The sequence below is a fragment of the Etheostoma cragini genome, chromosome 11 (assembly GCF_013103735.1).
Source record: "Etheostoma cragini isolate CJK2018 chromosome 11, CSU_Ecrag_1.0, whole genome shotgun sequence".
Classification (NCBI taxonomy): domain Eukaryota; kingdom Metazoa; phylum Chordata; class Actinopteri; order Perciformes; family Percidae; genus Etheostoma; species Etheostoma cragini.
The window spans coordinates 4884462-4899966 of NC_048417.1; the positions used below are offsets into that span (position 1 = coordinate 4884462).

General features: G+C 39.1%; 2 protein-coding genes across 10 annotated transcripts in view; one reads left to right on the plus strand and one right to left on the minus strand.

Annotated features, from left to right (window-relative positions):
• Window positions 1-8376, minus strand: part of pikfyve (phosphoinositide kinase, FYVE finger containing) — a 35696-nt gene extending 27320 nt beyond the window's left edge. For 2 of the 7 annotated variants that reach the window (XM_034885807.1, XM_034885804.1), the window contains exons 1-6: window positions 7407-7491; window positions 4812-5011; window positions 2584-2748; window positions 1374-1385; window positions 663-772; window positions 251-422 (exon numbers count right to left, since the gene is read on the minus strand). In XM_034885807.1, coding sequence (XP_034741698.1) covers window positions 251-422; window positions 663-772; window positions 1374-1385; window positions 2584-2748; window positions 4812-5011; window positions 7407-7450 — 703 coding nt within the window. In that variant the 5' untranslated portion in view covers window positions 7451-7491. Of the gene's footprint in view, window positions 1-250; window positions 423-662; window positions 773-1373; window positions 1386-2583; window positions 2749-4811; window positions 5012-7406; window positions 7492-8251 lie in introns of those variants that run through there. The other 5 variants (XM_034885808.1, XM_034885806.1, XM_034885810.1 and 2 more) reach the window with 4 other exon arrangements.
• A 512-nt stretch (window positions 8377-8888) lies between these two features.
• On the plus strand, window positions 8889-15335 carry si:dkey-57a22.11 (uncharacterized protein LOC569865 homolog). 3 transcript variants are annotated; one of them, XM_034885842.1, is made up of 10 exons: window positions 8889-9064; window positions 9611-9740; window positions 9880-10055; window positions 10219-10293; window positions 11217-11287; window positions 11377-11528; window positions 11660-13218; window positions 13873-14335; window positions 14930-15044; window positions 15140-15335. In XM_034885842.1, exons 2-10 carry the CDS (start codon window positions 9656-9658, stop codon window positions 15270-15272), a joined length of 2829 nt encoding a protein of 942 aa, XP_034741733.1. In that variant the 5' UTR covers window positions 8889-9064; window positions 9611-9655; the 3' UTR covers window positions 15273-15335. The 3 variants fall into 3 exon arrangements, with proteins under 3 accessions (XP_034741733.1, XP_034741731.1, XP_034741732.1); XM_034885840.1 differs by having other exon boundaries at window positions 11660-14335; XM_034885841.1 differs by having other exon boundaries at window positions 11660-14335; window positions 14933-15044.
• The last annotated feature ends 170 nt before the right edge of the window (window positions 15336-15505 follow it).

Here is a 15505-nt window from a genome sequence, read left to right on the forward strand (position 1 = left end):
GTTTCAGACATTAACACACATGCATCCACACTGACTGAAATAGGACAATAAAACTAAAGAACAACAAAGGGTTGAATAGCATGTTTAGATTGCTGAAATTATTATATCAAAGCAATGAAAATGTACATTATGCTTAGCTGTCATGCACATTATATGGGAAGCACCAAGGGTTGATCCACCTTGTTTTGTGTGCTTGAGACTCTGCTTTTAATTGAGAAATACAGCAACTCATCTTGAGTATGTCACTTACCCGTGTAGCCCATGAACTTTCCGGGGATTTCCTGGTTGCAGCAGCGGCTGCAGAAGATCTGGCCACACAGTCGGCAGTGGTGGCGGCGGCGGAAGGTTGTGAACTTCTCATTGCAGTCGTAGCACTCTTTACACTGGCTATCTGGCATCCAGTACTGCTTCAGATCGCTGTCCTGAAGGAAAGAAACCACGGCACACTGCTTTCATCCACAAAGCCAAATTGAACGCGTTCAGCTCATGGCAAGGCTTTTTGAATTGCCATGGCACGGAATACAACATTTTAAATGTTCTAAGATAAAGTGGGTTTACGGCTGTGTTAGTTCATTTACTGTGTAATACATTTAAGATATATTAAGATGTACAAATGTAGCCAAGGAAAAGTGTTTGTAAAGGTTCAGATCAGATGTGAATACCTGGCTCTTTCCCTCCATTATTTCCTTCAGCCTTTTCAGTGCAGTGCGAAGTTGCACAGCTGTGCGAGGGTCATGATTGCTTAGAGGCGTATCTGATTTCCTGCTGCCGTCTAAAATCATGCATGTAGACAAAAACACACACACATGACCACAAGAACTGAAAAAGGTTATTTATGTATTCTTTATATTCTAGCTTGCTGCATTGTCAAATATGTCTATTTTCTTTAAACATCTATTGAATCTACAGCCATAAGAATGAAATTCCTCTTCAGAGTAAATTTAACCATGACATCTAAGTGACAAACATTTGACAATGCACTTCAACGCCTTATAAAACCCTTTTATAAAAAGTTGCAAATGTGTTTAAAATAACACATGATGCAATTAATAAAAAGAACAAGAAACCAAAACATGTTGAATATAAATGTTAGCATTTAAAGTCATTCAAGAAAAACATCATTCCAATTATTATTAGTATGCTACCTGAGTGGAAAACATTAGGGCAAACCATAGACTAATAGAAAGCACTTTATTGAAAATGCATATATCAAAACACACGCACACGCACGTGCGCGCACACACACACACAAACACACTCGCATGCACTCAGACACACAAAACCGTTTGTGTAAGGCCACTCAAGTCAGGCCGAGTTGTTAAAGTCAAGCTAAAAGCATCTTTAGTAAAACAACAGTGCAGAAGACCCCTCACCTGGCCAATCCACTGTAATCAGAAAAGACATGAGAAGGGATGTTACAGCCTGAACATTCATCCATCTTTCTGATGACAACATCTTTTTCAACCCCAAACATCATATTTCATTTGTTTCAAGTCTTCGCTTTTCTTTAGCAGATTCCTCTGGAAAGGAAAATATCAAATCCAAACAGAACTTTCTGTTTATGTGGATAAATACTGATGTAAAAATTATTATTATTATTATTATTAATTATTAAACAACTAACCCTCGAGTAAAATATCATAAAACACTGACTAAAATGAAAATAAAAAAACAATGTGGCACACTCCACTATTAACAGAATAATGACAAACACCCGAGAGTCCGTAATTCACTTTTTATACATTTGAAAACACTTGTTTTTCCACTCATCAGTATATTGGTGTTGGATATGACTTAAACATATCGCTCTTTATATGTAGGCTCTAATACTTCAATCACTACAACTACTGCAATCAAACAAAAGAGAAAAACCGACATTACACCACACCAAATTAATCTACAGTATATCTAATTAAGTGATGAAAAAAAAGCCCATGTAACCAACTCACTACAAATAATCAGTGGTAGAAGTTTCTTTGAAGGTAAACAACTAATTGTTTTACAGCTTTTAGAGTGCATGAGGTAACTGAGCTTTAATCTATGACATCATCCAGGATGTTGTCAGTGGCCTCTGATTAGTTCAGTCATTACAAGACAAGGGCTTTTAATCAACTCACAAAGGGTTTCAAATTACAGATAATACATATCAGGTTTCATAAGAATTGACAAAGCCAGATGGAATAAGACAAATGTCCTGGAAGATGTATCCTTCTGTATAATCTGCCAGTGAAAGAAAGGCAGCACATAATGTACATCAACAGGAACATTTTACATGGTTCCAAAGGAAAACTATGATGTCATTCATTTAATCGCCAATATATTTAGACCTGACTTTATGTATATGAGATACATTGAAGTTTAATTTAGAAGCCGCAAAGATTCTGCAAGATCCCTACTTTTGGAGAACATCTTACACCGACAGCTAGATAAATAGTGTGAAGCCCTGAGGAGATGCTTTACAATTAAAGTTCTGTGGAATGAACATCAATCGCAAACCTGTTTCGGACTTAAGACAACTTTTCTATGATCAATAACACACAAATCACAAATAGCAACATCTGTGTGTGTGTGTGTGTGTCTTACCGGAGGCAGTGGAGGTACGTCGGAGGTGGTCTGGGTGCTGTTTCCGGTGCGGCCTTGAACTGTATAAGGAGTGGGTCGGACTGGAGGACCAGCTCCTCTCTGATTGTGGAGAAGGAGACGGGGCATCTGGCTTATCTGAAGATGTTGAGGGAGGACGTACCTCCTCTAAACAAACAAACAAACAAACACACACACACACACACACACACACAAATTAGATTAAGAGAAGAAACAAATGTGTCAGGACAGAAAAAAAAGCCTGAACAAATTCAAGTTAATGTGATCTGCATTCACATTATATTAAATTTCCTTAAATTCCTTTTTTTTGGTAGTGTCCATAGTCAGCGCAGTCATTATGAGATTGGCTCTTATTTGTTAACAGGCGTTTGTGAGATATCGCATTCACAGGAATGGGACGGACAGACAACCTGAAAACATAATAGCTCATAAACAATCAACTGAATTTTAGCTGTGGCTAGTTGTTTCCACTGTTGAGTTGTTTCACTGTTTTTTTAACTTCAATAAATGCATCATCTTTCCAAAAGACAATAAGTAATTAAAATTATAAATAAATAATGAAGTAATAAATAACCGGAGTTATGATTTTTTTCCATAATCAAGCAGCCCCAACATAATGTCAGTTTATAAATATATTTAAATAAGATAAAATAAAGTGTGTGAGGCCCGCGCTGCCACAGTGAGGGGAGGAGTGTTGTTCAGAGGTGGGACTATAAACACCAGTCATGTGGCTCGCTGGTTCCTAGCAGGCAATTCCATTCACATGACCTCACAAGACTGGTTAATAACTTCTGTAAACTGTTGCAAAACACTGCTCAGGATAGAATTTTTTCATGGCTGTAATGTTTGATGTGTTATTGTTTTAGAGATTAATCAGAATCAGTTTTAACAACCAAGTTGGTGTAAACACACACACTTTAGCTTGTTGTTGCTCTCAAAGTTCACAGAAACATACGGCTAATAAACAAAATAAAGCTGAACACGGTCAATATAAACATGCATATTGTGCTTTTGATACTGTAAGTAAAAGGTCACAATATAATACGAATTACACTACCGTTCAAAAGTTTGGGGTCACATTGAAATGTCCTTATTTTTGAAGGAAAAGCACTGTACTTTTCAATGAAGATAACTTTAAACTAGTCTTAACTTTGAAGAAATACACTCCATACATTGCTAATGTGGTAAATGACTATTCTAGCTGCAAATGTCTGGTTTTTGGTGCAATATCTACATAGGTGTATAGAGGCCCATTTCCAGCAACTATCACTCCAATGTTCTAATGGTACAATGTGTTTGCTCATTGTCTCAGAAGGCTAATTGATGATTAGAAAACCCTTGTGCAATCATGTTCACACATCTGAAAACAGTTTAGGTCGTTACAGAAGCTACAAAACTGACCTTCCTTTGAGCAGATTGAGTTTCTGGAGCATCACAGTTGTGGGGTCAATTAAACGCTCTAAATGGCCAGAAAAAGAGAACTTTCATCTGAAACTCGACAGTCTATTCTTGTCCTTAGAAAGGAAGGCTATTCCATGCGAGACATTGCTAAGAAATTGAAGATTTGCAGAGTGGCAAAGAAAAAGCCATATCTGAGACTGGACAATAAAAGCAAAAGAACACAGACATTGGACAGAGGAAGACTGGAAAAAAATGTTTAACACTGGGGTGCAATTTCTCCAGATTACCTCAACAAATTAACAGCTAGAATGCCAAAGGTCTGCAATGCTGTAATTGCTGCAAATGGAGGATTCTTTGACGAAAGCAAAGTTTGATGTAAAAAAAAATCTTATTTCAAATACAAATCATTATTTCTAACCTTGTCAATATTTTGACTCTATTTTCTATTCATTTCACAACGTATGGTGGTGAATAAGTGTGACTTTTCAGGAAAACACAAAATTGTTTGGGTGACCCCAAACTTTTGAACAGTAGTGTATATATAGCTATAAAATGTTTTCCCAAAGCCAAAGATGACGTCCTCAAATGTCTTGTTTTGTCCACAACTCAAACATACTGTGTCAAACTTATATGTCACAGAGGAGAGAAGAAGCTAGAAAATAGTCACATTTATGAAACTGGAATAAGAACTTCTCAATCGCTTGTCAAAATAAGTTAGCGATTAATTTAATAGTAGACGACAAGTCGAAATGTCTTTGCAGCTCCAATTGATAACTTCATCTAGATGCTTGTAGGCGTGCGTCCCTGACCTTTGCTGTTGAAACGAAACAGGTTGACAAATGAGCTGTATGCGGAGCGGAGGGGGGGCTCATCCTGCTCCGGAGTCAGCGGTTTGAAGTGTGTCAAGTGGGATGGGCTGGTGGGCGAGAGGACAGGCGGCTCGACGCTCCAGTCTGTTGAGGATGAAGACGAGGATTTGTCATCAGCAGCCATGTCACTGCTCGTCCTGCTAGAGATGCAAAACAATATATATTTTAAGCATGTATAATTGATCAACTTCATTTAATTGGTGTAAGGACTTTTACTAAAGTAGTGACAGTGATGATAAGGTCTTAGAGCAGTTACGGTAAAAAGTCATATCAACAACTGCTGTGTTTTCATATGCTGATTTTCACATCAGCATAAAGTTTCTTTTATCTACCCTGCTTTATGTACTTTTCCCTACCATGAAAAGGCTTCTTTAGGCTTAGGCTCTGAACCAGGCCGTTTTGGGCACGGCCTAAGTCTATCCAACATTCTTCACGCTCCACGTCCTGGACTGCTGCAGGAAATCATGTCGGGTGCATGTATTTTCCGAATTCTTTCGCTTTCTTTGTGTTGGAAATTTAAAGTCAGTGGATTTCTGAGGACTATGGTTAACTGCTTCTCAGGTAACCCCGAAAGCTACGTGGAGCAAGCAACAGTGGCTAGGAAAAACTGCCTAAAAGGAAGTTTTTCCTCGCCACTGTTGCACAGTTGCTTGCTCTGGAGGAAACTACTAGAACTGTTGGGTCCTTGTAAATTCTGGAGTGTGGTCTATCTGTATAGTGTCTTGAGATAACTCTTGTTATGAATTGATACTATAAATAAAATTGAATTGAATTGAGTAGCCAGACCGTCCTTCAGCGCGCTTTGGAGGAGGGTCTGGCAAAGCGACTAGCTGAAGCTAAATAAATGTAAAATAAACTTCAACATTATAAATTCCTAACCCACGTTTTAGACACAGATGTGGTTACAATAATGGTGATGTGAAATTGCATTTTCTTTTAATTGAAAAACAACATTTTTTGAGGGAGGACTACTGAATCCCCAGCCCCAAATAAGTGCACTTAACTAAGTCTTCCACAAACCTAGGGAAACACTGCATACTCACTGATGTCATGCCAGATTAGAGCAGTTTTTTATTTGTTTCTAGCAACTGGTGAACAATTTCATGACCCTAAAAATTAACTAGTTCTGTCATTCATTGAAATCAGAGAACTAGAACTAAGTAAAGGTGTATCAGCACTGTTAAAAAGCACTCAGCCCTCTTGTAGCCCTGTGAAATACTGACCTGACTGTACGTTACAAACCAACCAACCTAACTGTATACTTACTGACTTACTTACTAAAATTGCATGTACAACACTGTGCACACAAACACATAAAAGTGGAAATGTGAAGAAATAAATAGCGCTTGCAAAAAAGAGGATTACCTCAAAAGAAATGCAATTGTGTGAAACTAAACCGTGTGATAAAATACCACCACTTGAGGAAGTCAACATTTCAGTGTAACCCTTTAATGTTTCAAATATTAACAACTTTTTCTAAAACATCACAGCCTGGATTTACAAGAGATCTGATTTTGGTTTCTTATTCTCAGGAGATCATGAAACCGGTTTCTTAGTCATGGCTGTTGGTGTACGTTTCATCTTTTGTACTACATGTGTGATTGCTGTCTAACTTTGTGCATACTTTCCTTTTTGTTTGAGCGGAGCTGCTCATGAACACAAAATAAATTTCAATGTAAACTGATAATAAAATTGTATTAGATTCATTTATTTATTTATATTAGTAGTTTGAACATTGACATTTTTTTCTGTGCTTCTGAAATTCCTGTTTGTGTTTTCCCTCAAGAGGAAAAATATTGTAGTTAGACTTTTATTACTATTATTATTTTTTATTAATCCACACTGCTGTTACAATCAAAATCCTAACCATCTATATTGGATCCCTGCTATGCGGTGGTGGAATTTAACTAAAGTAAATTCACTTAGTTACTGTATTTAAGCACAAAATTTAAGGTACTTTTATTTGAGTATTTTCTTTCCATGCTACTTTGTATTTCTACTCCACTTCATTGCAGAGGGAAATATTGTACTTTTTAATCCACTACTATTTAATAAACAGCTTTAGTTACTTCACAAATTAAGACTTTTGCATTCAAAACAATTGAAGTGGTTATAAAATAAGATTTTTTGTTAAAAATTAAACTACTACTGTACCTAACAACACATACAAGCAGAGCTAAAACGATTGGTTGATTCATTATTTGACCGAAAATTAATTACAGCTATTTTTCGGGCAAATATATTTCAGGGGTCCAGCTTGAAAAATGTGAGGATTTTGTTGATTTTTCAGGTCATTAAATTCGATAATAATAATTCAACTTGTAACAGTTTTTACAGTGTGATTATTAATAATAATACTATCTCAGCCCTTATGGATTATTATACAGATGAAGTCGAAATCAGGATGTGGACGGGTAATTAGAATCAGTCTCGACTACTGTACATCTGTCACACTCTAACCACATTCCTTGTTCATTTAACGTTACTAACAAAGTAAATAAACGGAAACAGCCTTCAAATCTCCTCTAGACTTACCCTTTGAAGAAAGCTACAGACTCTGAGTTTGCAATGCATGCCATTTTAGTTAGTATGAAAAGGGAAAACAAGGGGAGAAAGCAGAAGTAGCAGCATCACATTCTCAAACGCATCATGTGATCACAACAGGAGGCCGCAGGATGACTGCTGTGGGCAGACTCATTTGACAGATTAAACACCTAGCTCTCCGCCTTATCAGACAGGATATCATATCACTAATATAATGAACAAACGATAATGTTCACTATCACTTGGATGTGCTGATAGTCTGCAGACAGATTACGACCGCCAAAAAAGCAGTACTTTAAGTAGTTGTCTACCCAGCAACAGCCTTGTAGCCTCAGCTAGCGAATTTAATTGCATTTTGCCAAATGTAGTTTAGGTGTCATTGTGTTTGTAATATGTGACATTTACAACCACATTTAGCAGCAACTACCGTTAAACACAGAATAAATAATATAGGGTTAGGTTGGATAACGTTAGCCAACTAGCTTCATAAATTTCAGTAGTGTAGCTGGATTTTCTTCCCAGGATAGGGAAGGCATGTCCCGCCCTAGTACGTCCCTGAATGGCTGCCTGACATTCTACCCTAACCAATCTTGTCCTGTGTGTCTAAACCTAACCAACCAAACCAGAGTAGGTAGCGACTACTACACAATCACAGGGAGATAAGGGCGGGTCATACAATCGCCATCCTAGGAACAATTTGCCTGCTGTATTTAGCCAAGCTGGCTAATGTTAGCCTCATATGCTAACTAGCCGGTAGGGTGCAACAACCTCCTTCCTGGAACAGTTGACGCATGAAACTTACGGAATTGCCGTGACAGTAAAAAAATGCGAATTACCCTTTAACTGTATTAATTTGACATCAATGCAGGAAGCAGTCCAACCTCGGAGACATCTGTAAAACACCTGAAAGAAACGGCGACACCAACAGCCCTGACGATTCGAGACCTGCACTATTGTGATCCATAAAGCAAAAAAACAGCACTCAGAACTATCGATTGAAAACATAAACGGTAGCTTGCATACTTCATTGTTTCACTACTGCCATCTTCTGGAGTTAGTTAACTACTACAGTGTACAGTATGACATATTTACTTTATCAGTTATGAATAAAAATACACACGACAAAGCCAAAGAGGTCCATGTATGTTTTGATAGTTTTTTGTTTTGTTTTGTTTGAATCGTTGAAATTAAAAACCAAAAACGGAAAGACAGCTTTGTTTTTTCGTTTATTCGTTTTTTTATTGAAACGAAAGTCGAAAAAACATGTTATTTCCGTTTGTTAGTTTCGTGGTGAAATGGAAAAAAACTATCAAATTGTACACGGACCCAAAGAGATTATGGATGTAAACAGAGTAGACGTTTGTAGCGTTAGGGCAACGCCAGGGCAACGCCATGGGCAAAGCAGGCAGAAAAGGGTTATATCGTTTCTGATTGGCTTGCATCTCCTATGACGCGTCTCCAAGCGCATGCGCATGTCCGTGGCGGACTTTTCGTTTATGTTCAAAATAGAATGAGCAGCTTTTCCCTGTTTCACACGATGAATTTACGTTTTTAGGCTCATGAAAGATTAGCTTACTTTAATCAATTCACGGTAGCCAACAAGCACTTTTGGTTGAGCAATGTCTTACGCTGCTTGACGTTTAATAACGGTAGGTTCTTCCAATATTTTGAGAGTAACGTGCTAGTTAGTTAACGTTAACATCAAGTTTGCAAAGTGGAGTCATCCTCGGATGAAGCGGATTAAATATAGCCACCGTCAACATTAACGTTTGGACGAAAACATAAACCACCTGTTTTGTTAGCTAAGTTAAACACCTAGCGTCAGCTAGCTTAGCTAGCTAGCCTAACGTTCGGTCAGGGTTGGGCATGATTGGTTTGCAGAGGGGAAAAGTATTGTCAGAGACTTACCAAATGGGCATTGCTATTGGTTGACTTAGCTCAACTAATATACGGTAGTATAGCAAGCTAGCTAGGTGCTAGTTTTATTTTTTATTCCATGTGTCTGCATTGCATTTTCATAAATAGAATAAAGCTGCCATAAATCTAAAACTGTTAAGGTTAAGTAAAGGATCTGAATACTTCTTCCACCAGTGCACTTCACCCAACAAAACCAACGGAAGCCGACTTTGTTACATGCTTCCGTGCGTGCTAAATCAGTGGTGGTGTACGAAGTTAACATGTTCGTTTTCTTTTAGGTTATTTATTTTGTCAGTCAGGAAGCCCTTCATATTTATCCAGCAATGTTACCTATGAGGACCATGATGACGCCTGTCAAGCCTTCCCAGAAAACTGCAGCTGCAACAAAGATCAAAAATAAGATTCTAAGTGAGTCTGTCATTTATTTGATAACACAATTCCACACCAATATGTGACTTTGTGTAACACAGGTGTTGTGGCATTTTCTGAAAGCAGAAAATCTGTGACTTTGATATTGTGTTGCTTCTCCATACTTCTGCTTCAACAGATACCTCCTCCTTCTTCAAGGTCTCTTTGAAGACCAACAACAAGGCCCTAGCGCTTGCCTTGGAGGCCCAGAAGGAGAGGAGCAGGCAGCTGGAGAAGGGGATTGTGTTCTATCAGAGACAAGTGAAGGCTCTGTGCTTCGAGCTGTCCACCAATAAATACAAGCAAAGGAAACTGGTTGGTTTGTTTGCTCAAAATCATTTAGTGTTACAGCAATTAACATCAAGGCCTTTCTTGCCATACAATTATTCATTATGATGCACAGACTGTTTCAGAAGTGTTCTGTTTGATTGGGGGATTAAATGTATTGACTGCGGTTCATTTTGTTTTTCTGTCACAGCTCCTCCTCCTGAAAACCTTCCACAGCAACACTCTGCAGCACTTTAACATGGTGGCTGACCTGTTCCCAGACAGTGTAAGGATTCCTCTCAAAAAGTATTAACAATTGCTGTTTTTGTAACATAGATAGGAACAAAATTAGCACAGCAGTATCTTGAAATGAATATTTTACAGTATTTGCTGTAATATTTGAACTGCAGCGATTAATTGACTCGTCAACTATTAAATAATCGCCAACTATTCTGATAACATATTAAAGGGTTTGAGTCTTTGTTTTTAGTAACAAAAGTAAAGAATTATCTGATTGCAGCTTCTTAAATGTGAATAATTTCTAGTTTCTTCTCTCCTCTGTGGCAGTAATCTAGATATCTTTGAGTTGTGGACAAAACTAGACATTTGTGGACGTCATTTGGGCTTTGGGAAACAATTTTCTGACCTTTTATAAACCAAATAACTAGTCTATAAATTGAGAAAATAATCAACAGCTTAATCAACAATAAAAATAATAGTTAGTTGCTGCCCTAAAATATTGAAAACCCTCGGACAAAAACTGAAAGATGTTTCCAACAAGACATGCAAACTGATCCTGCTTTTGTAGGAGACCTTTTTAAACAAACGCGCTAGACTTCTCTTCTTGTTGCTAGTGAGGGCCAGATACATTTTTTTTTTTTAATATGGCACAGTGATTAGTGCCTCTTGTAACAGAAGGCGCGGTAAAATGGTAATCTGCAGCATGTTTTAAAGTACTATGGACGGAAGATATTTCTCATAGTCAAGCACAGACATGGTGCTCGGTTTACATTGGTATTCCTCAAGAGCTCTACTGTATTCTGATATAAGAAACAAATTTATTTTTATGTTTTAGTTCTTTTGTCAATTGTTCCACATGGGGTTTTAAAAGTCAGACTGCTTTCTAACCAAATGCACACACATATGATTAAACAATAGCAACAGAAAATGACTGCATATATTCAACTATGCCACACGTAATCTCCACAGGATCATCCTAAACCGTCTGAGGACAACACAACTTTATCTGGCGATATTGAAGAAAATCCTATAGTGGCAAGGTGAGCAAATTTTGTATTCAGGTTTGTTTTTATTTTTTTGATTAGGCAGCTGTGCATGACTTCTGCTTTTTCCCCTCTCTGTCCTTTAGTCTTACAGATCAGTTACCTCCTCAGCCAGACATTTTAGGGAATTTGTTGTGTCCCCTTGGAAAAGTGACTGCTGACTTGCCTGAAAAAAACATTGGCGCAAATGTCTTAAATATCCAGAACAGACCCAGGGAGGTCCCTGACATTTTCTGTGGTAGGGTGCTTTAGAATATTTGGTGTAATTCATTATTAATCCACATTTATGAGTTACTGCCCTAAGATACTGCTGAAGAATTCCCTTGAAATAAGTAATTTATTTATTCTTCACAACTTCTTTTTTCACAGATAACGTAGATGCTGAGAAAAGGCATTCAAGCCAGCTTATACAAGCTCCCCAGACAGAAAAATCCCGTCCATCCAGCAGCCTTAGGGATGAAGTGGAGAGGCTTTCATCGATGTTCTCTCAAACTGTATTTGATATCAAGTTGGTCCCCTGTCTTACTAACAGTCAAATCCCCTCAGCTGTAAGCGTGTGTGATAAATCTCAGCCACATCTTTCTGACGATGTTCCCCTACCAAGTGGCTCATTCATGGAAATAGAACCAGAACATGGTAACAAACAAGAGAAGACTGTGCTTCTGAATACAACAATGGAGATGACGCAAATTAATGCTCCTGAGATAGTTACTGTAGAAACCAAGGCCAAAAAAACAGGCCGTTCTGGCAAGCCGAAAAACAGGAAGAACAAGGAACAAGCCTGTGGGTCAAGTGTGGCTGAAAATCCACAGGTGAAAAAGTCTGCAGATTCTAGGTTGAGTGAGGTTCAGAGTGCACCCACTGGCACGTTGATACAAACAGATGGCCATGCACTAGAGGATAACACACACTCAGCATCAGGGTCACCCAAAACACAGTGTAGGCATGTCATCACATCCCGCATTCCCAAATTTTGCAAGTCTAAAGCCGGCAACAGTCAGAAAAGGCTAAAGGACAAATTAAAATCCTCTGACCTTACCAAGTCAAAACCGGAGTCCCCGGACATTGCTATGCCGGACGTGGACGATTATTTCATGGATCCTAAAAATGAATTACCAAAAGCCAGCAAAGGTGTAAAATTACCACAGGAGATCAATACGACCGAAGAGGCCACGTCCAATATCACATGCCGGAGGTCCAGGATTAAAGGCAGGAGCGTGTCTTCGGTCCCCAGGAAAACATTTGTCAGTTTGCATCCACTATCACAGGAAAGTGAGTGCAGTCTGTCCATATTGGAACAGGTCCACAACAAAGTGGAAGAAGTTGTTAAGGGAAAATATGAAGCATGCAAAGACCAAGAACTTCTGGAAGATTTACTGATTTGTGCAGATAAAGTCACACGTACAGATTTACAACATGAGGACAATAATCCACAGCACAAAATAAAGACAAATTTTGGGGGAAGTCGGAGATCAAGATGCAGAGGGACATTTGTTGTCTCAGTGGCCAGAGATGACCCACGGAACGGAGCATCAACAGCAGAAGGTGTCGTAGAGCAGGACCTAACGCCTTCTACAGGATCCTCAGACCGGGAGAGCATGGATGCAGTTGTTGTTGTTACAAAACATTCAGAATCAAACCAGCTCAGCGATGGAGCCCTTGTCAGGGAAACTCCGAGCTCTTGTAAGCGTCCTTGGTTGGCCACTCTGGATTCAGGAAGCCCTCACGATGATTTGAGTAGCAACAATAATCATGAAGTACCGCCTCTGGACAAAGACCGCACTTCAGGAACAGAGTTTCAAAAACCTAAAAAAGCCAGAGGAGAAGAAACGAGTCGATCCAGTAAGAACAGAGTCTTGCAGAGGGAGGGGAGTGTTGATCATTCAAATGACAGGACAAAGAAGGGAAAAAGTAGCCGTAGCAACAACATATTTGGATCCAAATTGGAACAGGTCCACAATGAAGTGGAAGAAGTAGTTAAGGGAAAGTATGAAGCATGCAAAAACCAAGAACTTCCGAAAGAGTTCTTGCTTTGTGCAGATAACTTCACACATCCAGATTTAGAACATGAGGACAATAATCCACATCACAAAATAAAGTCAAATTCTTGGGGAAGTCAGAAATTGAGATGCAGAGGGACATTCGTTGTCTCAATGGCCAGAGATGGCACCTCACCAAACACACCATCAACAGCAGAAGGTGCCTTGGAGCAGGAGTTAACGCCTTCTACAGGATCCTCGGACCGTGAGACCATGTATGAAGTTGTAATGAAACATTCCAAATCAAACCTACACAGGCACAGTAATGGCGTTTTTGGCAAGGAAACGCCAAGCCCCTGTCATCGTACTATGCTGGCCACTTTGGATTCTGAAAGCCTTCAAGAGGATTTGAGTAGCAACAATAACCTTGAAGTACCGCAGCTGGACAAAGACCGCACTTCAGGAACAGAAGTTCAGAAACCTAAAAAAGCCAGAAAAGAAGAAACGAGTCGATCCAGTAAGAAGAGAGCCTTTCAGAGGGAAGAGTGGGTTGGTCATTCAAATGAAAGGAAAAAGAAGGGAAAAAGTAGCCGTAGCAACAACAGATTTAGATCTGAGGATGAAGCATGTTATCTTGAGGGCAGCGGTGATGCCTCACCTGTCTGTCATATAGATGGTCCTGACAGAAACTCCAAACAATTAGATGTTTTACGGGTGGTTGACTCACATTCCACGATCAGTGAAAAGGATGAAATCTTTGAACATTTGTTTGATTCAAAACTCAACGAGTCAAAGTCCAAAAGGGCTCAGAATGCAAAACGGTGTAGACAGACTTTCAACCTCCAAACAACCACAGAAACCAGAAATCCAAGGGAAACCAGTGATGATGCAGTTCATCAGAAACTGGGACACCTGCTGATGGATGAGATGCCACCGTGGCTGGACATAGATGTCAGCGTTGCTGACACAGAGGTTGGCTCTTTACTCACAAGTCCGAGGAGGGAGACATCAAGCATGGTGGCTGTGATCGAGGAGTCTGCAGCTTTCACGACTGATTATTCTCCAGGTGTGGTATCCATTATAGCCTATGTCTTTTATTTTAATTTGTACCTGGCTACACATTCAATAACCAGTAAAGATCACGATGAAATTGTTGTCTGTACAGCTGCAGCCTGTTTAACAAACACTGTGATGGATGTAAAGATGTAGTCAGTGCAGATTACAGCTTTTAAGGGTTGTAAACGTAAGGGTGATCAAACATCCTCTTTGGCCCGTTCATGTCCACTTTTAGATACTGTCCAGGGCGTCTGGAGAGGGTTATAAATGTATGAAAATGTCCGGTTTTTACTCCTTCATGGGACCATTAAGCGTACATACTTAAATTGACTGGCGCTTGCACACAATGCTACGGTACTTTGTTTTGCAACATCATTTCCAAGAGGAAACAGCATTCCAACATCAAAACTGGAACTGGGAGTATGATTTCACAAGTAATAAGTTATGGGTTTGACTGCCGTTCCAGGGCACTTTGACAGGTAGAAGGTTGTGAACACATAAGTTACGGGTTGCCTGGAATGCAGCATTTCTTAAATCTACCTAACCCTACGTTTAAGAAAAGAAAAAAAGGGTAAATTTCAACTTCTGATTCATTCTGTTGCAGCAGGAGGAGTCCTTACATCTCTAACGAACACCGTTGCAACCCCAGACAGGGAAAACGAGGGGAGAACCAGGAGGCGTAAAGGCGTCATCAGTTACAAGGAGCCGACCCTCAACAGGTGCGGACATCTTGTCCATCCTCTTTGGCTTGGTTTCAGTATGGAATATATCAGAAAACAGCAGCGACTAATTTTGTTTTCTTTTTTTGGAACAGCAAAATGAGGCGTGGAGATAAATTTACCGACACCGAGTTTCTGAGTTCTCCGGTGTTTAAGGACGGAAAGAAAAAGAAGAAGCAACAGCAGAAGACAAATCCAAAGTTGGATGGATCCGTTTTTATGAACTGATTATTATCATTATTATTTCAAGTTGTTGGTTTTCTTAAGATTAATAAAATCCTTTTGATCTTGGTGTTTTGAGTCACACTAACATTGTTTGCTGGTTACATTGTTTTGTATTGTTTATTTTGTTATTTGCATGTGCAAACATGGAAGCTGCTTTGTATGTTTTGATAACCACTGCTCTGCTCATTTCCCAGTATTAACTGGTTGGTAATGCTTTCAGAGATTGACGGGGGGGT